This window comes from Pogona vitticeps, chromosome 5 (assembly GCF_051106095.1).
Source record: "Pogona vitticeps strain Pit_001003342236 chromosome 5, PviZW2.1, whole genome shotgun sequence".
Classification (NCBI taxonomy): domain Eukaryota; kingdom Metazoa; phylum Chordata; class Lepidosauria; order Squamata; family Agamidae; genus Pogona; species Pogona vitticeps.
In genome coordinates, this window is record NC_135787.1 from 144,290,479 (window position 1) to 144,312,142 (window position 21,664).

The 21,664-nt window shown below is 39.8% G+C and overlaps 1 protein-coding gene across 1 annotated transcript in view; it reads left to right on the forward strand.

Annotated features, from left to right (window-relative positions):
* Positions 1 to 9,856, forward strand: part of CAND1 (cullin associated and neddylation dissociated 1) — a 33,318-nt gene extending 23,462 nt beyond the window's left edge. The window contains exons 12-15 of the mRNA XM_020786009.3: positions 2,015 to 2,184; positions 7,670 to 7,834; positions 8,504 to 8,611; positions 9,065 to 9,856. Of these exons, the coding sequence (XP_020641668.1) occupies positions 2,015 to 2,184; positions 7,670 to 7,834; positions 8,504 to 8,611; positions 9,065 to 9,289 (668 nt within the window). The 3' untranslated portion in view covers positions 9,290 to 9,856. The remainder of the gene's footprint in view (positions 1 to 2,014; positions 2,185 to 7,669; positions 7,835 to 8,503; positions 8,612 to 9,064) is intronic.
* Positions 9,857 to 21,664: the final 11,808 nt, after the last annotated feature.

A 21,664-nucleotide genomic window follows, 5' to 3' on the forward strand; every position in this document is an offset into this window, starting at 1 on the left:
TCTCTTTTTGCTCATGGTGTCTCTGAACTTGGGCAACAGCAGGAGTCTGATAAAAACCACACTTGCCAGAGTCTCTTCTTCCTCTAGCCCTAGACTTGTAGCTTTCAGATACACACATGTGGGTGGGTGGGCAATTATTTTCTTGGTGACCAAAGTACAGTACCTGTGATGTTCTCAGTCTAGCATTAGAAAAAGTAATACAATTTCTAGTAGTATTTAGTATTTGATGATGCTTCTGTGTGGAAAGCAGATTAGTGTTTTTTTTGTTGTTATAACCTATTTGCATTATTTATTTACTGTATCAGTTACTGAAAGCAGTGTACAATATTGATACAAAATAATACACATAATGTGTTAAAGGTATTAGAAAGGAAAAATGCTTGCAGTGGGTTACATGGGATCTCTTCAGTTATATAGATTTGTATGTACAAACTTATCTACATACGTATGTGTATACATATATTGACATGGTATAAATGTAACAGTTCACAATGTTTTCATACATATTGAAATGGCAGTGGATGTCTTACTTGCTTGAAAACATAGGCTTGTGGAAGAAGTGACTTAATTTTTATAGTTCTTTCTCCCTATCCTGCTTATCTGTGTGTCTCTTGTGATTTGCATGATAATGTATAATTTATCCTTCTCACTATATTCAGAAAAATTAAGAAGAAAAGCTAGTGTGAACAATATGGTTACATTCACACCTCATGCTAATCTGTAGTTTATTGAAGTGTGCATTAGTAAGAAGAAATCTCAGTAAGCTTAGGGGTTGCAGCTCTTCCTTGTTCTACTCCTGTACAGCCAGGATGTGGTCTATGAAAGATCAAGTGGACAACCCAGAGTCCAAAGTCCCAGTTTGTTAGTAGAGGCACAGTGACAACGGCAGCTGAGAATGTATTCTACTAAATTTAACTGGTAAGCCAGTTGTGGTTGTTCTTCAACCAGGACAGCTTTTCTGCAGTGGTCCAGGCTTTGGTAACCTCAAGGTTGGATTATTAGTATACTTTCTTTGTGGAGCTTTCCTTAAGGCTCATCTAGAAGCTGTAGTTGATGGAGAATGCTTTGGATAGACTTCTAAGTGGAGCAGCATATGAAATCTCAGTTGAAGGAATCACACTGGCTTCTTATTTGCTATTGGGCTAGGTATAAAGTTTAAATAGTATATGAATTTCTGAAGAACTTGTGACGTGACCACCTTAAATGCTGGTGTCTCTTAATAGGTGCATTCAGTCTTTGAGGTTGTCTGGAGATGCCACTTTTTGGTCCCTATACACTCCTGAAGCCTTCCCCATAGTTGTGTGGAGCTGGGGGCTATGTGGAGTGCTCTTCTATTAATGCTTATAAAACCAAGTGCATATTGAAGACTCACCTGTTTTTGCAAGACTTCATGGTATAATCCAGGCCTCCATCCATTTTAGGTTTAATGTAAATATTACATCTTTTTTAAAAAAGTTTCCTTTTTATTTATACCTGGACAACATAGAAGTGAAAATTCAGTAAAGAAGGGAGATGGTAGGATACCTCCGTGTATCTGGCTACAGAGTCAGAGGTTGATAGTTTGATTCTTCACTGTGATACTAGGTTAGTGGTTCCCAACCTTGGGTAATCCAGGTGTTCTTCAGGTGCAACTCCCTGAAACAGGCTAGCACAGCTGGTGGTGAAGGCTTCCAGGGATTGCAGTCTCAAGAACACTTGACATACCCATACTTTAGCACCACTGACCTAGAAGAGCCAGCATATATAGCCTTGGGTGTGCTGCACAGTTCCAGAAAAAACAGAATTGTAGACTGCTATAGCTAGAAAATCCTGGAAATAGCCACCGTAAATTGAAATTAACTTGATGGCATATAGTTATTATAGAAGAGGGAAGGGAAGAGCCTAAAGGTTTGAGACTGTGTGGCTTCGTCCTGCCCCTGCATGCCACACTAATACATATTTTGCTTTCAGTTTTCATAAATAACTAATGAGGGCAAAAGCATAGATTGATAAGTGTTTGTTTTTATGATTTCAGGTGACTTCCTGAAAACGCTGGAAGATCCAGATCTTAATGTGAGAAGAGTAGCTCTGGTGACTTTTAATTCAGCAGCACACAACAAACCATCACTAATAAGGGACCTTTTAGATACTGTGCTTCCACATCTTTATAATGAAACAAAAGTCAGAAAAGAATTAATAAGAGAGGTACGTAAATCGTGCAGTTAACAAGCTGAGCAAACAGGTGCCCAGTAAAGCTATGTTTCAGTAATGCACTTAGAATCTCCATCACCTGATCAGACAGTCTCTCCCTCTTACAGCTTTTACAAGCCGGGGCTAAGGACAAGTGGGGGAAGAGCCTTACATCTCCAGGCAACTTTTCCACATTCTCAGACAAAAACTGAGCCTCATGTATCAGCATTGAAGATACAGTTGCCTCAAGCATCTCACTAGATTTTGTGTGGAACAGAAACATGGTTTTATTTGCCAGGTGCTTTTCAGCTTTGCCACAGTGGACTTCAAGTGGCTGCATGTCAGCACCCTATAGGTTAAGATGTAATAACTCTGAACTGTAACAGATAGTTCTTCTTTGTGGCCTCTGTAAATCGCACCCTGGGTGATCCGCGCCTGCGCGGAGCCTCATCAGAAAGTTCTAGAGCTTCTGCAGTAGCAAAAAACATATTAGAATAAGGCCCCTCCCCCCCCTCATATAAGTACCTTGGAACCAGGGCTCCCCTTTCAGTTTCCTTCAGCTGCCGCATTGAGAGCTTCATAGTTCTGCTTTTGTGAGTAAAAGAGAGTTTATTATTGATTCCTTCCTGTTATCAATCTTTTTTTCCTTTAAACTTTTAGATCAAATTCATTATCGTCAGATTTATCCCCCTTTCTACTTCGCTCAGTCTCTGGCCTCAGCACCTCCATCACAGTTTTTTTCCCTCAAACTATTTTCTCCTATTCATGGCCCCTTTGGACCCATTTAAACACTGTGTGGTCTGTGATAACAAAATACCACTCTCCAGTGGCCACTCTAAGTGTCTTTTTTGCTTGGGAGGCACAGATTAAAACTCCATCTTTGGGAAGAATCCCTTCAACCAACCAAAATGCCCCAACCTCCTTGTAAGGTCACCTCACAAACCAAAGCAATGGAGAAGGCTCTTTCTTGAAGCCTCAAAACAACATCCATCAACCACACCATCTCCACTCCAATGCTCCGTCCATTTTGTCTTAAACTTCAAAAACCCATAAGTTGAAGCACTTGATACTGAAATACTCAATATCGAAGTCCTCCACTAAACGTCAAATTTCACCGACACCTCTTCGGTTCCGGAGCCTTCTCTGCCTAAAAGACCTAAACAGCATAATCTAAAGCTGCAGTCATTTCTCAGCAGCATCAACAAACTGCCAAATCAATCTCTATTGGTTTGCCTTCTGACGCTGATGGGAATCCCCTCTCATCAACCATGCTCCCAATCACCAGAATAGGATGACAGAGTTGATCGATTAACATCTTCTCCTCCCAGTCCTCAACACCTGTTCTTTCGAGCAACCCTTCTCTGGTTGCTTTACCTGACAGAGTAGACTCTGAACAACTAGAGACCATACCTTATTCAGTAACATCTGATCGTGTACCACAACCTCCTCAGAGACATTGGCCCCAAGAGTTCCTGGAGCCGTAATCAGCCCGTTGCTCTATCCAGCTCGGCCGAACCTTCTCATGGTGAGCCTCAATCTCGACAGCCATTGCTGTCAAAACGGCCATATCTCCGTGACCCACTCCAACCTGCTCCCTACCTGGCACCTAAAATACCCAGGACAGTTGAGCAATTTTCTTCTACACGCGAGGCTTTTACAGCTCCAGCCTCCCAATATTTTCCCGCTTATCCAGATGAGGGAAATCTTTCCTCTTGCTCGGCATCTCCAGTGTCTGTATGCTCCACTGCTTTACCAGCTCAGCAACAACCTCTGTTTCGACATCACCGAGACACAGGCTCTGATATCGATGATCCTTTATATCCATCCTGGTCCATGGACACTCACTCTGTCCCTCTGTCGACGGACGATTTACGTCGCCCGATAGAACCAAGCCATCAAAGTCAACATCACTATGACCCGAGTTCAACACTGACATTCAACCATATCAAACAATGGCCATGGACACTCAGATAACATCTCTCAATATTGAAAATCCTTGACACCGACAAATGCCCATGGACATCCTGTCTCCAACGACATCGAGCCACAAATGTCACTATGACACTCAACCTATCGACGCTGAAGTCGATAGACAATCCATCGACTCCCAACGCGATCCCGATTATTCCGATCACGGGTTCAGACCTCAGACGCCATCAGTATTACTTACCTCACCAGAATCTGATCTTGTCGATGCCAACCCACCATCACCGGCGGAAGACTTCAAACGTACACCCAACTTATCCTTATGGCTAAGTCTCTCAATTTCCAAATCCACCGTCCTTCAACAGAAGCGGCCAATCATCCATACGACCCAATCTCTAAAGATACAACTACTCCAGTACACATCTTGATGCTTCACAGGCTGGGGAGCTCACTGCAAATCTCTCAAAATCCACGTCAAGTGGTCTTCCAAAGAGAAATTGCTTCACATCAACAAATTAGAGCTGTTGGCGGTTATAAAACCTTGCAAAGCTTTCAGAAATCTCGCTGGCAAGATGGTACAAATTGCCACCGACAACACCACGGCGATATACTATATTCTGAAACAAGGTGGCACCCATCCTCCAAGTCTCCTATATTTAGCAGTCAACTTCTGGGAGTGGTGCCTAGCACATCATATCTGCCTCATGGCTTTACACATTGTCAGCTATGACAATGACCTGGCCACACAAACTCTCAAGCTCACGAATGAGAGTTAGACCAATCAGTTTTTCTTTGCCGATGCGAACGATGGAGCAAACCAACTCTCGACCTCTTCGCCTCCTGTGTGAATCGGGAGTGCAAACGATACTGCTTCCAAGCCAGCATCGGCAAACACTCCCAAGGAGATGCATTCGTCAGCTGATGGCCCAAGACCCTCACTTACCTTTTTCCACCATTCCCGCTACTCCACAAGGTTCTAGTTCACCTATGAACGTCTTCCGTCAATCAAAGAAGCCATCCACTAGAAAGGCTTACCTGTATAAATGGGACAGATTCCAATATTTCACTGAAGCTTCTTCATTGCCTTCTATCAACCCATCACTTGCTACTGTTCTACATTTTTTCCTTCATCTCAAGTCTAGCGGCCTTTCCCTCTCTCCCTTGAGAGTTCACCTCTCCGCCAACAGCTCTAATTTGTTGATGTGAAGCATCAACATTGAAACGTTTTCTTAAAGGTCTATCTTATATCTACACAGATACCTGCCCGCCTTCCCCACAATGGTCACTAACGCTAGTACTGCAACAACTTACTAAAACTCCTTTTGAACCTTTAGCTTCAACTGATTTACGGCTACTTACCTTTAAAACTATCGCTTGTCCCAGCTCCTGCCAAGCTAGCAGTTCGAAAGCATGCAAATGCAAGTAGATAAATAGGTACCACCTCAGTGGGAAGGTAAGGGCGTTCCGTGTCTAGTCACGCTGGCCATGTGACCATAGAAACTATACGGACAAACTCTGGCTCTACGGCTTGGAGACGGGGATGAGCACTGCACCCTAGGGTTGGAGACGACTGGACTAAATGCCAAGGAGAATCTTTATCTTTACCCTTAAAACAGTTTTCCTCATCGCCATCACCTCATCTCAACGAGGTAGTGATTTAGTGACATTACGTTATGTAACCACCTTATTTACAGTTTTTTCCAGACAAAGTCAAACTATCCATGGATATCTCTTTCCTTCCCAAAGTCGTATCTCAATTCCATCTCTCTCAGACGTTTATCCTCCCTTCTTCCCGTCACTGTCCGCAACTCTAGAAAGAATCCTCCATACTTTAGACGTTAGACAAAACTTTCCCTTTTATGTCCAACGCACCCAACTTTTCAGGCGTTCACCTCAACTTTTCATAAGTCACCTACCACCTACTAAAGTTTGCCAGGTGACGTCTCAAACTATATCTAGATGGGTAGTTTCTACCATTCACCTTGCATATCAGCTGGCACGCAAACCAGTCCTGAAGGTGATTTGCCCTCACTCCACCAGAGCAGTGGTGACCTCTATGGCATTCCTACATGGCGTAGCTCTTCCAGATGTCTGTGTCTCTGCCACCTGGGCACAGCTGTCCACTTTCATCCAGCATTATAGACTTGAACTCTGGCAGAAGTCTGATGCGGCCTTTGGACGTGCTGTTCTAGCCTCTATCTTGGCGTGACACTCTGCCTCCGGGTAAGACAGCTTTTTAGTCACATGGAGGCCACGAAGAATGACAACAGGTTACCCACCTGTAATTGTAGTTCTTTGAGTGGACCTCTGTGATTCACACATCCCACCCGTCCTCCCCACTGTCACACCATTCTGCTTAATGTAGCGGTGGTTGAAACAACTGAAAAGGGAGCCTTGGCACCAAGGTACTTATATGAAGGGGGAGAGACCTTATTCTAACGCTACTGTAGAAGCTCTAGAACTTTCCGATGAGACTCTGCGCAGGTGTGGATCACCCAGGGTGTGACTCACAGAGGTCCACTCAAAGAACTATAGTTACAGGTGGGTAACCTGTCGCTCCTCTTAGCAATACATAACTCAGTAGAGGCAAAGGAGAAATACTTTTTCATTGTCTTTGTTGCCTTCCAATTCAGCCCAACTTTTTCTCCACTGTTACCCTAGCCACACACTTCCTTGATTTAAGCTTCTGAGAAAACCCAAGAACATCTGCACTGTCTCTCAGCAGAACACTTTGGAGCAATCATGTCAACTGTCCTGACCATCTCTCCCATGTCTTCCCTTATATAGGGCTAGTTACTAATTGATGCAGACTCACATTTGTCATAAAAGCCATACAGTCTTGATCCACTCCTGTTGAGGGGCCTTGGAATAAATGTTGAAGGCCTCCCAACAGTTTGGAGAGACGTAAGCACTATGTCAGCTGAAGCAGAGAGGCATATGGGAATCAAGGGATCCATCTGTCTCACCCTAACAATGGATGGACACATATGTATCTTGGAGATTGCTGGCTGAGCGTTCACAATGGATCACTATGACATAACCTTCCATTTGAATCTAGCCTGTTTCTGCACACAGGAACATCCTGGGCATAGCCAAGTCACTCTACCCTCCACTTAGCGCAGTTACATTCATATATTCCAGATCAATTTGTTTGTCTAGCAGCAAACCTTAGACTGAAACTCTTCCCATTTACTGACCTTTTATTGTGATGTATATCCAAGTATATAGGTATACATTGTAGTCTTATTTACTTAAGCAAATTATATTTAATATATGTTTAATAATTTCAGTGGAACATATATTAAACTATTAAACAAGGAATCATATAGCTTTTTTAGCTTGGGGAGTGAAGAATGCTGTTGTGCAAATGCAGTGAACCTTTTATGAGATTAAAGTCCAGTAACCAGCATAGTGATGACAGCTATAAGGTAATTTGTTTTTTGTCACCTGCTTATGACTTTCCCTTGGGACTACAAAGTCCTCAGTTTATTCAAAAGATTAATTAACAACTGGTAGCTGTATTTTATTTTTAAAATATTTATTGAATGCACTGAATTTCTGATTTGCTCTGCAGGTGGAAATGGGGCCATTTAAGCATACAGTTGATGATGGTCTCGATATTAGAAAAGCTGCATTTGAGTGTATGTACACTCTTCTGGATAGCTGTCTGGATAGACTGGACATCTTTGAATTCCTAAACCATGTTGAGGATGGCTTAAAAGATCACTATGATATCAAGGTTAGCTTCGCTATCTCTGTTATATGTCTATCTTCACCATGTGAAAATGTGGTAGTTCATTGAACAATGGTTTAGCAAATATTTGAAACCAGTAAGACCTATTTGTGTTTTCCATTTGCTTGAAAAACTTGACCAAGCTGTATGAAAAGACATTGGCTGAGCGATAGGGATGGTCAAAGGGATTTGCTACCCAGATTGGGGCATTTGTTGTTAAGTATGAAATTTGGTGGTAGGAAAGCATAAAAAAAATACAGTCAGTGAAAGAGGAAATCTTCTGGAAAATCTTGTTTTCCTCAGAATTTATGATATGTAAAATCTGGGAGACTGCTCTAGATACATGGTTTTAACTTAATTAACATATCTTCTAATAGTACTTCAAGTCTTCTTGTGTTTATGTAGCCAAAACAATACTACTAATACATAGGAGGGAGGGAGGTGTTAGAACTTTTAGTCTAACTTGATGGATCAAAAGAATGTCTCCTTACATAATAGCATGAAATACAGAGTGGAGCCCCAAACACCCATTGAGGAATCAATTGTTAAAGGGACTTGGGAGGAAAAGTGGGGACTAGGAGGTGGAGTCACTGGTGCCCTGAACAGAAGCATTCTGTACTGCAATATTATGTTGCATCTCCTACTTGCTTGTTTATACTGTTTTTTCCTAATCAGATGCTAACATTCTTAATGCTGGTGAGACTGTCTACCCTGTGTCCAAGTGCAGTATTGCAGAGACTGGATAGGCTGGTCGAGCCCTTGCGTGCTACATGTACAACAAAGGTAATGTATGAATTTCTTTAAATTCACTTAACATTCTTAAATTCAAAGACATTGAATCAACCTATCATTTGTTACAAAAATTTCAATCAATATTAATTCAATTTGTTTCTTTAAGAAAGTTTGTGATTGAAGCAAAGAGTGTCTGCTTTGTTTTGCATGTGTGACATGATGCTGTGGCTGTAAGAAGGCACTTTATTCAGAGCAACGTCAGTCCTGGAAAATACCTGTAATAGGTTGTGTTTTGCTTTACATTACTAACCATTATCAAGTAAAGTTAGAAATTCAGTGAATGTCTACCTAAGGAGTATTTTATGAGCTAGTTCTGTGCCATAAATTAGTAAGTATACCTAACTGGCTGATGCATATGTATAAATTTGATTACCTTTCAAATTTGATTTCATTGTTTTATTTTTATCTTACATTTTCTGAAAATAACTTTTTTTAATGAAACAGGTAAAAGCAAACTCTGTGAAACAGGAATTTGAAAAGCAAGATGAACTGAAGAGATCTGCTATGAGGGCAGTAGCAGCATTATTGACCATTCCAGAAGCAGAAAAGAGTCCTTTAATGAGTGAATTTCAGTCACAGATAAGCTCTAATCCTGAGCTTGCAGCTATCTTTGAAAGTATCCAGAAAGATTCGTCATCCGCTAATTTGGAATCAATGGACACTAGTTAAATATTTGTTCAAAATGAATTTGAACCATACGATGCACTGAATTGACAGGTTTAAAAAAGTATCTAATCTTCACAATGTTCCATTTTACTTTTATGGAGACAGTTTGGCTTTTCCCCATTGTTGCTTTTTCTAGCATTTATTCCACAATATGTATTTCCATAACTCAAAAGTTGTAAGCCACTCATGTTCTGGTGGATTTGGACACATTAAATAGAAATAAAAGGTTAAAGCGCATGGTGGATGGAAATACAGTAGATTCCAACATCTATTTGCCCTGTAATGTTTAGGATTAAAAGTTTAAAAAAAAGTGGCCATGATTTTTTCTTCCCTTCTTGATACAAAAAAACCACTGTTTTGTGTAATATTTGTCTATATGTTTGAGCTACATAAATTGAGTTGACCTGCAAGTTAGAAAAATCTGTAAGATTTAATTATGCGGAGGATGGACAGATTTTTAAAATGCAGACAGAAGTAAATGTCCTTTCTCAAGGTATGGGGTTAAACATACCATTGTTCATACTATTTTCGCATGAATACATTTACAAATATATATTATGTGTAAAACAATATGTGCATTTTATTCATACTCAACTTAAAACAGGTACTACTGTGATAATACATATCTAGATATCATTCATTCTTTTTCACTGGGGTGTGTTTGCCACTTGGGTTGCAAATCCATCAGCCTCCTCGGGTCAAACATCTTGATCTGCTCCCGCCCCTGCAGAGGCTCTGAGTTCCAGTTACTCTGTAGAGTAATTAAGATAAATCTGAAATACTGAAGGCATTATTTGTATCTATATTATTAAACATTGAGTTCAATTCTTTCAATTGGCACTGCATGGGCAGGGGGATTATTCACTCAATAAGTAAGGAAATAAAAGTGTTGAAGTGAAGGGACTTCATACTAGATCTACGTTTTGTATACAGTAAAAACATTTTAAAATAACAGTTTGGAGGCACAGTAATGTTTACTATAATAAGTGGTGGTTCTGTTTCATGTTGGAAACACAGCCTTGATCCAAACGCTAACAAAAGGTCAAGAATATAAAATCTGTTTGGAGCAGGCTCTGGAAAGAAATTGGCCACATGAGATCAGATGCACAGTGCCAGAGTGCTCCCAACGTAAATAGCAGCTGATGTCACCTCTCCAAAAGGGAGCATAAACACCTATTCTCAGAGGAAGGTTATGTAGCAGGTAATTGAAGTTCTCTTGAGTTTTACCACTATTTTACTAAATTCATAGTTTGGATGGGAGCAGAAGCCACAGCTTTGAAACCTGCTCTGTACCATTCGTATTCCAGCTTTTCAGAAGAGAAATTTTGCCACATACAGCAGAATAAAGTGTACATTATTATGACGACTTGAAATCACTAGAAATAATTTCTGCTGGCATTCCCAAGCTCAGTTGCCTGACCTTTTTTTTTTTTCATCCAGGAGATGGCGATCTAAAGTCACTAATGCATGTTTGTAATCTGCAAACAGTATTGTATTTCCTATGTAAAAATGTTCTATTGGAACAGCCGCAGGCCATTATTACAGCCCCAAAGGCTCATAAGAATGCTGGTTTCCCCCCTCTTCCTCCATCCAGGCAAGGAAGGAGATAGGGCAAGAACTGATTTGTATACTGTATTTATAACCAGGATGGAAGGTAATATCTGGACTTCCACTCAGAGGCATTTTGCAGCCTCTGCTGGAAACAATTGTTGGATTCTTAGAGTTCATAATTTTTGTGTGCGTATTGCATCAGCTAAAGCTGAAAAGCCTACTGAAGAGGATGCTGTGTGAAGATTATGTCCACATACCCAGCCCCCTCTACAAAAACAAAGTAGACTAGGAACTGAATTTTACATTAGCATTGGGCTAGAGGGCCCATAACAAGCAGGTGACACACATTGCTCTACCTCTCACAGTGGGAAAATAGGGGTTTCAAAATAATGGCTGGGAGGCAGCTGCTTCACAGTAACGGATGCCTGAGACAGTTCCCTCAGGCTGCCTCCTTGCAGGTGTGGGCTCAACATGAACACAAGTGGGCAAATAAACATGAGTGAATATCAAAAGATCCTTCTGTTGCTTCATTCCAAATTGCTTCAGAAATAATGAAGCACTGAGCTACTTCTAACGTTGTTATGAGCTGTCAAGTTGCTTCATGGCCCCCAAAAGGTGTTATCATTAACAGCCTACTAGTGATATTACCACAGATACATAACATTAGCAGATGTTTTTAATATCTATTGTTTTTATGTGCCATCAAATTGTTTCTGATTTATGGTGATCCAATGAATGAACAATCTTCAAAATGGTCTGTTCTCAACTGCCCTGCTCAGCTCTTGTAAACTCAAGCCTCTGGTTCCTTTAGTGAGTCTGTCCATCTTGTATTTGGTCTTCCTCTTTTACTGCTGCTGGCCATCTTTCTCAACATTCTTGTCTTTTCCAGAGAATCCTGTCTTCTCATGATGTGCCCAAAGTAGGACAGCTTCAGTTTCAACATTTTTACCTCCAGAGATAGTTCAAGTCTGATTTGATTTGACCCATATGTTTGTCTTTCTGGTAGCCCAGGGTATCCACAAAGTTTTCCTCCAGCACCATATTTCAAATGAAAACATTTTTTCTTTTCAACTTTCTTTGGTGTCCAGCTTTGACAGCCATATATAGTGATTGGAAATACATGATCTTGGTCTTGGTCTCCAGTGACACATCATTACATTTGATTATATTTTCTAATGAATTAATTGCTGCCTTTACTAGTCTGAGTCTTCTGATTTCTTGACTGTAGTCTCCATTTGAACTGATGGTTGAACCAAGGTATACTAAATCTTCAACTATTTCAGTTTCCTCATTGTCAATTTCAGTTTCCTCATTGTCAATGTTAAAGTTGTGCAGTTCTTCTGTACTCATGACGTTTCGTCTTTTTCATGTTCAACTGCAGTCCTGGTTTGCCACTTTTTTCACTTTCACTAAAAGTTGTTTCAAGTTGTTGCTTTCTGCCAGTAAGATTGTTTCATCTGCATATCTTAAATTATTAATGTTTGTTCCACCAATTTTCACTCTTCATTTATCTGAATATAGTTTGGCTTTCCATATGATATGTTCTGTCTATAGAATATTTGTATAAATCTATATTCCACAAGCTTAGAAATATGAGCACTCTGGTCCTGACAACTCATGCACACAACTTTGTGCAAATCTTTACCCAACAGTAATGCTTACAAGTAAGATTTCCCCTTTTTTGCTGCCAAATTCCTTGGATATACTTACAAGAGATGAAAACATCACTCAGATGGAACAAGAATTTCCCTTTCATGTATACTCAAAGGCTTCCATGGCTGGGATCCAATGGTTGTTGTAGGTTTTTTGGGCTGTTTGGCCATGTTCTGGAGGTTTTTCTTCTGAATGCTCTGCCAGTCTCTGTGGCCGGCATCTTCAGAGGGCAGGACTCAGAACTCTGTCCAAACTGCACCCTTCTGCTGTTCCACACAACATTATCTAAAAGCTCTTATACCCCTGTGTCACTGCAAGAAGTCTCAGGTTCTCTATGTCTCAGTAGTACCCCTACAAACAGGACCATCATGACTACTTGTTCATGCTTTCAGGCTGACCTATCCTTCCCTCAAGAATAAAGGGGGGATGTTTCTTCACAGTCTTTAGTAGTAACATTTGACCTGAGAATGAATTGCTTCACCTAACAGCGTCCATTGAAAGTAGGTTTAGAGAACCCAGAAATATCCCATTAATGGGTTAAAATGGGTCATGAACAGCCTCATTGACCACTGAGAACTGTTCAGAATCTTATCATTTCAAAAGCTGCCAGACAAAACATGTTTAAATTTGGGGGCGGGGGGATTGTGTTGTATTACTAATCAAATGACAACTGAAGGAGTCAGGCAGATTCTGGTTTGCTTCTGTGACCAGGTTTCTCAAACAAGAAATGACCCTTCCCACCTCTCATTGATATAGCTCATGGAAATGATGTTAGAGAAAAGACTAGACCAATAGGCAGAACCAAGATGAAGTTTAAATGGTGAGGTACAGATTAACCAAAAGGTCTGAGGAAGTGGACTTGTCCATGAAAGCTCACCTTAAAATATAACAGTTTTAAAGATGTGGCCACATTTTTGTCCTTTTTATTCTTTTATTTTTATTGTTTTTAATTTTTATTTTGTTTTTACCTATAATAATTAAACAAAAAGTGTACATAGTTTGGTCCACAAACTGGATTTTATTTTCCTAAAGTAAATATTACTGTTGTGCACTGAATGCAGTTGGCATAGTATGTTGTGTAACGAGTGAATTAGATGTGATCATGGAAGAAAGAAGGTATGTTCCAATCTCCTTCCATTGAAAACTATGTCTGCCAATAACTAGCTCAGTTAACATTAACAGGTTGTAAGCGTTTAGATCTACATGCAGCTATAATAACTGCAGAGCTCACACTGTATCTCAGCAGAATTTAGAATAGCATTTTCCACTACAGTAATAATTGCTCACACTGTCACATCAGAGCTAATTACAGAAAGAAAATATATCGCTTCATGGCTGCTCCCTTTTAAGGTTGTTTTTGCAGACCTATGATTTGCTCTTTAAAACAAACAAATAATAATACTTTCATTCTTGGAAATCTTTTTGATACTTGAAAGACAGTGAAAAGGTCTATTACACTATCGGTAATAGCACCAGCAAAGTTTTCACCTTTGGCCCACATGCTTCACTCACCCAATTTTAACCCTGCCTAGAAAAGATAACCCATCATCTTTAATATAACTTAGGGCCCAAGAGTGAATGGATATACTCTTAAATATCCAGCAGGGCATGCTGGTTAAGGGCTTGCTTCTCTGAAAATCTTTAGAAATAATTTCTTTGAGCATCTCTTCTAGCACCATGTCTCAAACTACCATTGCATATTTTTATTACTATTAAAAATTCTGCAGCCATCCTGCTGGAGGCAGCAAACAACAAAAGAATTTCTCAGTAAAAGTACTGTAAAGCATCATTGGGATATCTCTGTCTCACTTCTATTATACAAAGGCGCAAGGTTCCATTTTTATGAAATACATAATTTATGTAAGATTTTGATGTTTTTAATGCAACACAAATTGAGAGTAAGTTGTTAAAATTAAATTTCAATTCTATTAAATTAACTCACAAGCATGCTCCACTATATGCGATCCCAAGGAAATGAGTGTACTGCTGGAGACTCTGTTCTCATTGAGATAAAAAAGGGATTTACATCCTAACTAATGCGGTCCCTTTGGTTCCAGTAGAACCTAAGTTCAACTAGCTTACAGTGTCTGGTTCCAAACCTTTCCCAGTCTAGAAATTGCCTTCCCCTTAACTTTGTGTGCCAGCCTAGTGGCAGTGACTTTGTGCTGACAGAGGTTTGGATTGAGCATAACTTGGCTCCTTCTTCCCTCTGCCTCTTCTCCACACCATGGGGAGGGGGCTCAGCAGAGCACGCCTGGTGGCAGATCCCTTAGATCAGCTGATACAAAAGTGGTCTAGCAGCACAAGGGAATTTCTGCTGCCATAATTGGATTTCTGCTGCCTGAAGATGGTTCTGCCTATTCCGAGTTTCCTGCACTCAATATATCTTTGGCCTAAGATCGCACTACCCATCTGAATATAGCAAAATAAAATTACTCTAGTCTTTCTGAGACTACATACATTTTCTGCTTACGTATTAATCACAATAATCAAACCCATTACTGGGGTGAAAATATGCTACAGCACTGTTAGTCATTTTTAGACTGTACAGTAGACCAATGGAATCAGTTGCTGTGATGCCTGGTCACACTTAAATCCATCGTTAAATTGGTTTGGTAAGTATGTGATGGGAGATGGGGTGAGTGAGGAGCATGGAATGTTTGTAGAAATGGTTCTGATTGGCTAGGAGAGAAACTAGATAAGAAGGGGATGTGGTGTGTGTGTGTGTCAGGCAGATCAACCTTGAGTCTCATGAAGAACAGTCTGGTGTAGAGAGATCAGGGAGAGGGCGATTTTGGATTCTGGGAGTTTGAAAGAGAAGTCAGAGAGATTGAATGGAAGAATGGGTAATAGACTGTACAGTAGGATTGTGCTGAATGAATTTAAAGCCTAGGAATAAACAAAATTCTTTTCTAACTATTATTTTAATAAAACCATACTTGTTTTGTTCAAATTGAGTGATGCTGAGTTAAATGCCTGAGGGCTGGCTCTGTGGAGGGTGCTAGAAAGGCCTGAGTAAAGGGTTAAATATATATACACACAGGAGCAGCTAAAGGTTGGTGGCAGTAAAGGAGAAAGAGAGGAAATAAGTGAAGATTACTGAAGAAAACACATTTACTCCTGCGATTTAAAGAACCTATTGCCTTAATAATAAAATGACGAGACAAAGGGAATTCTGACTTTGATATCAGAGAAAAGGTGTAACAGTTTCCTAGCTAGCTACTAGGGTACAATCTTTTAAATTAAAAACAAACACTTTTTTTCTGCAGAGTCTAGGAACTGCTGCTGCTTGTGTCACCATAATGATAATGATAAACAATCCATAGATTTCTCTGTCACAGCTATGGTGCCTCATGTTCTAGGCTTGTTTTGAAGGCTCTTGACTCTCGGAGGAGGATCTTGGAGGGATGCAAGGGGCAGGAAGTCTTGATTGCCTTAGTGGCTCCTCTCTTGAAAGTTCTGTTTCCATGTCATGACTATGCATGACTATTGCATGACTGACCTGAGATCTGGATAAAGCTAGTCTTTACTGGCCATCAACTATTTTGATGCTTGCAGAGCAGATCATAGGCATAGCTTATGCCTAAGATCTGCTCTGAGCAAGAAAGCAGCCTTTGACTATCTGAAGCCATCTAGGCCATATTAATGAGGGTCAGTTGCTTCCGCAGTTAAGGTTCCTCAAAGCTAGGCCCTATGGAACAAGTAACTGGAGAAATCATATATTCTGAGGCACAGGCAATTTTTCTAGTCACTCACTCTTCCTGCACCATTTCAGGACATTCAGAACCAGGCTGTGAGAAAATGGAAGGCTTAATAAAGTGGTCCTTCATCACTGTCACCACATTCTCATCCTCTTTTAGTGCTGGTGCTACTACTGTATCAGATTCTATTTCTTCCTCTGGGGGTTGGGATAGTATCACCACAGCCTTGCTGCTTCAGAGGGTGGTCCTGAAGATTTCACTCCTCCTGTGTGTGCTGCTATGACAGAAGGATGGAAGGGTGGCATTTTGATTTCCACTATAGGTAGTGGCACCACACCACACTGTATGGTAATGCATTTGCTTAAAGCAAGTTTAGCAGCAGCAGCAGCAACTTAGCGTGTTTCTATTGTAAGTGTGAAGGCAGGAGGAGAAGGGCACGACAGAGGATGAGATGGTTGGACATTGTCATTGAAGCTGCCAACACGAATTTGACCAAACTCCGGGAGGCAGTGGAAGACAGCAGGGCCTGGCGTGCTCTGGTCCATGGGGTCACGAAGAATCGGGCACAACTAAACGACTAAACAACAACAACAACAATTGTAAGCCTCAGTGCTGGCCCATCATTTTAGATGTAGGAAAGGCAGGAGGAACTGGACTTTTCAGGTGACCTGCAGTAAGTCTGTTTGTTTGTTTTTTCAACTGTGGCTTATCTGTGATTTAAAGAAATTATTATGACTTGCTCATCAGAGCATTTTTCCCTTCAGAACTTCAGCCCGTACCACCCAATTCTCACAGGTCCAGCCAGGCCCCTTCCCTCCCAGCCTTCAAGATGATACTCAAGACAATGCTGTTCAAAGAAGCTTTTATAAACAACCTTTCATGAGTGGGTCTACATGTGAGTCACCCTGTCATGCCGTCATTTAGGTTTTAGTTAGATTTGTTTTGTTATCTATATATTTGTAGTGGTTGATTTCATGTTTGGGTTGTGGGATGGGTTTATGAGGTTGTTCTCCTTGATTGTGAGCCATCTAGAGTACTGCCTGGCACCAAGTCAGGAGATATATACTGTAAATATTCAAAATAAGTAAATCTCCAAACAAGTGTGAAACCACATTACAGGGTGACACAGAGCAGTCTCCCAGACTAGCCAGTGCTGGGAGGCTTCTCGGCTGCTCCTGACACCGCCGAAGTTGGGAATGCCTCACAAACCTGCCAAGTGGGGGAAATGGAACCAACCTTACCATGTGTGTTTTATTATTATTTGTGCAATGTGCTATTACTGCATTTTACAGCCAGGGGCTGGGAGAGCCAAGATAACTGTGCTGACCTCAGGTAATATGGGTGGGATGACCCACATTTTTTGTCTTCCGTTTGTCTTCCGCAGCCACATTTTTTTGGCTTAACTCTGATAAACCTCTGCCTTTTGTGACCCATCATGCTTGATAGAGGGCCACTTGCAGGCCACACCATAAGGCTAGCAATGATGGGCTCTGTGTTGACTTGATATATCACCAGCATTTCTTAATCAAATGTAAGTGCTAAAGTTCTGTATGTTTGTTTACTTCAGTTCTAAATTACACCAGATTTCCATGGTCAATTTGTTCAAGGCTACTTTGGGTCAAGCTAGTCTCTACAGAGTGTGTGTAATTAGAAACTGAAATTCTAAATGTTTCACAGATTCCTGTGTGTCATAGCAAGATCTTTTTCTCCTCCCTGCATTGCTCATTAGCTTGCTTTGTTTGAGGACTGATTATCAGGATGCAAAGACTGGCTTCGTCTGCATATCTACCTGCTGGAGCATGAAGTGGAGTGGACCTTTCTCAGCCTCTGAATTATTATTAGATTTATGCTATAATAATTTCTAAAACAAGAGATGCCAATCCTACATCACAGATTTGTATGGACAACTCTGTTTACCTTGCAATCTTTGGTTCACTCCAAGGCTCACATTGGAAATTAATTATTGTAAGCCGCCCAGAGACCTCTGGGTAGTTTGGGCGGCATATAAATTGAATAAATAATAAATAAATAAAATTAGGGACCTAATGACTAATTATTGACAATTAAAAACCAATTAGAAAGTATGGATAATATTAAAAAATCATTTAGAAAAAATAGGGAAAATAACAGGACTATTAACTGGCAAAAACACAAACAATGATGTTTAATTTTAATAAATATGAACAAGAAACATTTGTAAATAAATATGGTTTTAAAATGTGTAATTATATTAAATATTTAGGTATAAATATAGTTAAAGTGACTCAAAAATTAAAGAAGGAAAATTTTAATAAATTAAAAAATTATATTAAAGATAAACTATCGTGGTTTGGGAGAATCACCATGATCAAAATGAAAATATTACCAAAAATTACTTTTTATTTAGGATGCCCCCAATACAATTAGAAGATGATTTTAAGTATTGGCAGAGATTAATTAATGGATTTTGTAACCAAGGTAAAAAAAATCAAGAATAAATAAAAGATATTGGTATAAGGCTCAAAAAATTGAGGTTTAGGTATTCCTAATATAAAAAATTATTATATAGCAAATCAGTTAAGATTTATTGGAGATATTATATGCCACAAAGAAAAATTAATTTGGTTAATTTGGTGGGATATGGGATCCTCAGAAATAAATGGGAATATTGAAAAATATTTGTTTAATGTAGTAAAAAGGAATACAATAAATCAGGTGAACAACCCTTTTTAAGACACATGTTAAATATCTCGAAGAGAAATAAAAAGAAGTTGTCACTTCACCACTAAAATTAGTGACCGAAATAGAAAATTTCCCAACAAACTTGAAGGGTTTACCTGATTTGTTTAAGAACAAAAAAGTTGCCAGATTGAAGGATTGGATGATTAAAATGAGTTTGAAGGATCAGATTATAGTCAAACTTCTAACTAATAAACTATCATGGTATAATTATATCCAATTAGATAGTTGGACAAATGAATGGTTGAAAACTAATGACAAATGTAGGAAATGTACTAAGTATGAACAATTTCTACCATCACAAGGAGACATGCAGAAAGATGCTTTGAAGAAGGAAGTAGTAAGAAGAATTTATAACCCAAATTTGAAAAAAGAGGAAAAAGAGACAGAAACAGAAGGTTTGAAATCAATTTGGGAAAATGATTTAAAGACAGAAATTAAAACAGAGGATTGGACAAAAATTTCGGAAGATGAGAGTTTTAAGATTAATGTCGGTAAGAATAAAGGAAAAAAATTTAAAATTAGTTTAAGGTGGTATATGACTCCAGTTAAATTGAATATAATAAATTCAGATTATTCTAAGGCCTGTTAGAAATATGATGAAGAAATTGGCATGTATTATCATATGTGGTAGGGATGTGGTGGCGCTGCGGGCTAAACCGCAGAAGCCTGTGCTGCAGGGTCAGAAGACCAGCAGTTGTAAGATTGAATCCATGCGATGGAGAGAGCTCCCATCGCTTTGTCCCATCTCCCGCCAACCTAGCGGTTCGAAAGCATGCAAATGCAAGTAGATAAATAGGGACCACCTCGGTGGGAAGGTAACAGCGTTCCGTGTCTAAGTCGCACTGGCCATGTGACCACGGAAGATTGGAAACGGGGATGAGCCCCCTAGAGTTGAACACGACTGGACAAAAATTGTCAAGGGGAACTTTTACCTTTACCTTTATCATACAGTGGACCCTTGACTTACAGACGGCTTGACTTACAGACTTTTTGAGTTACAGACTTCTCTGGCCGCAAAATTTAGGTTTGACTTGCAGACTGAGATTTGACTTACAGATCAGAAAAAAACCAAAATGGAACAAAAACGGCCTTTACGGGATTAATCGGTTTTCAATGCACTGTAGGTCAATGGAGACTTGACTTACAGACTTTTTGACTTGAGAACCACCTTCCAATACGGATTAAGTTCTCAAGTCAAGACCCCACTGTATGTGGTGGGAGTGTAAATGGATTCAGAAATTTTTGAAACTGATTTTTAAGGAAATATGTGATATATTTGAAAAAGATATCGAATTCAATTCTAAAATTGCTTTGTTGTCAATTTTTGTTAAGCTGAAATTTGATTATTGTTCAAAAGAATTGATTTCCAATTTTATGACAAGTGCTAGAATATTAATAACTAGATTCTGGAAAGATAAAAATAATATTAAATTAGAAGATTGGTATAATGAAGTATGGGACATTACACTAAATGATAAATTGAATATTGAACTTAAGATGAAAAGAGGAGAAATAAATTCAAATATTTTTGTGCTATTTGGGGTAAATTTTTTGAATTTGTATAAGTGAGGCGAAAGCCTCTAAACAAAAATCGATACAATTTTGGAAAGGAGCTTCATATTAAAAGTATTGTTCCAAAGGGTCCTGTGGGTATGGGGGAGCACTGTGGTTTAGATTGTATTAGCAAGTATTTTGTATTTGTGTATTTGTTTTGGAAATTTTTTAAAAAAATAAAAGAAATTAAAATAAAATATATTTATCCCACCTTTCTCCTTAAAAAGAACCCAAGGTGGCCTACACAGTTAAAAAGACAATGTTTGAAAGCTAAAAATAGTAGGAATAAATATGTAAAAAGAATCAAACAAGTATGACATAAAAACAGTAATAAAACCAATACTAAAACATATTTAAAATAACAAAGCACAACAATCCATTTAAAAACCTCTCTCAGATCACCCGTTATTAAGGGAAAGCATGCCTGAAGAGAAAGGTTTTGCCTGCCTGTGGAAAGACAACAGAGATGGGGCCCGCCTAGCTTCCTGTGGGAGGGAGTTCCAGAGCCTGGGAGCAGCAAAAGAGTAGGCCCTCTCCTATGTCCCCAACAAGTGCACCCCTGAGGGTGATGGGACCAAGAGAAAGGCCTCCCCTGATGATCTTAGGCTCATAGAGGGAGATGTGGTCTTTTAGATAACTTGGACCCACGCCATTTAGGGCTTTATATGTTAAAATCAGCATGTCTTGTACCCAGAAATGGAGTGGCAGCCAGTGGAGCTGCTGTAATGGGGGGGGGGGGGGTCACATGATTTCTATAACCAGCTTTAGTCAGCAGTCTAGCTGCTGCATCTTGGACCATCTGGAGTTTCCTAACACTTTCAAAAAGCAGCCCCACATAGAGTGTGTTATAGTAATCCAGTTCAGGGCATGTGTCACCATGGGCAGATCACCCCTCTCAAGAAATGGGAGCAGCTGGCACACTAGTTTTAATTGTGCAAAGGCTCTCTTAGCTACCACCGAACTCTGAGCATCCAAGCTCAAAGGATAATCCAAGAGCACCCCAAGCCACATACCTGTGTTTTCAGAGGGACTGTAACCTCATCCAGCACAGGCGGCAACCCTATTCCTTGATCTGCTTTTCAACTGACGAGGAGCACCTCTGTCTTACCTGGATTAAGTTTCAATTACTTTCCCTCATCCAGTCCAATTATTGACACCAGAAGCTGATTTAGAATTGAAACAACTTCCTTGGAATTAG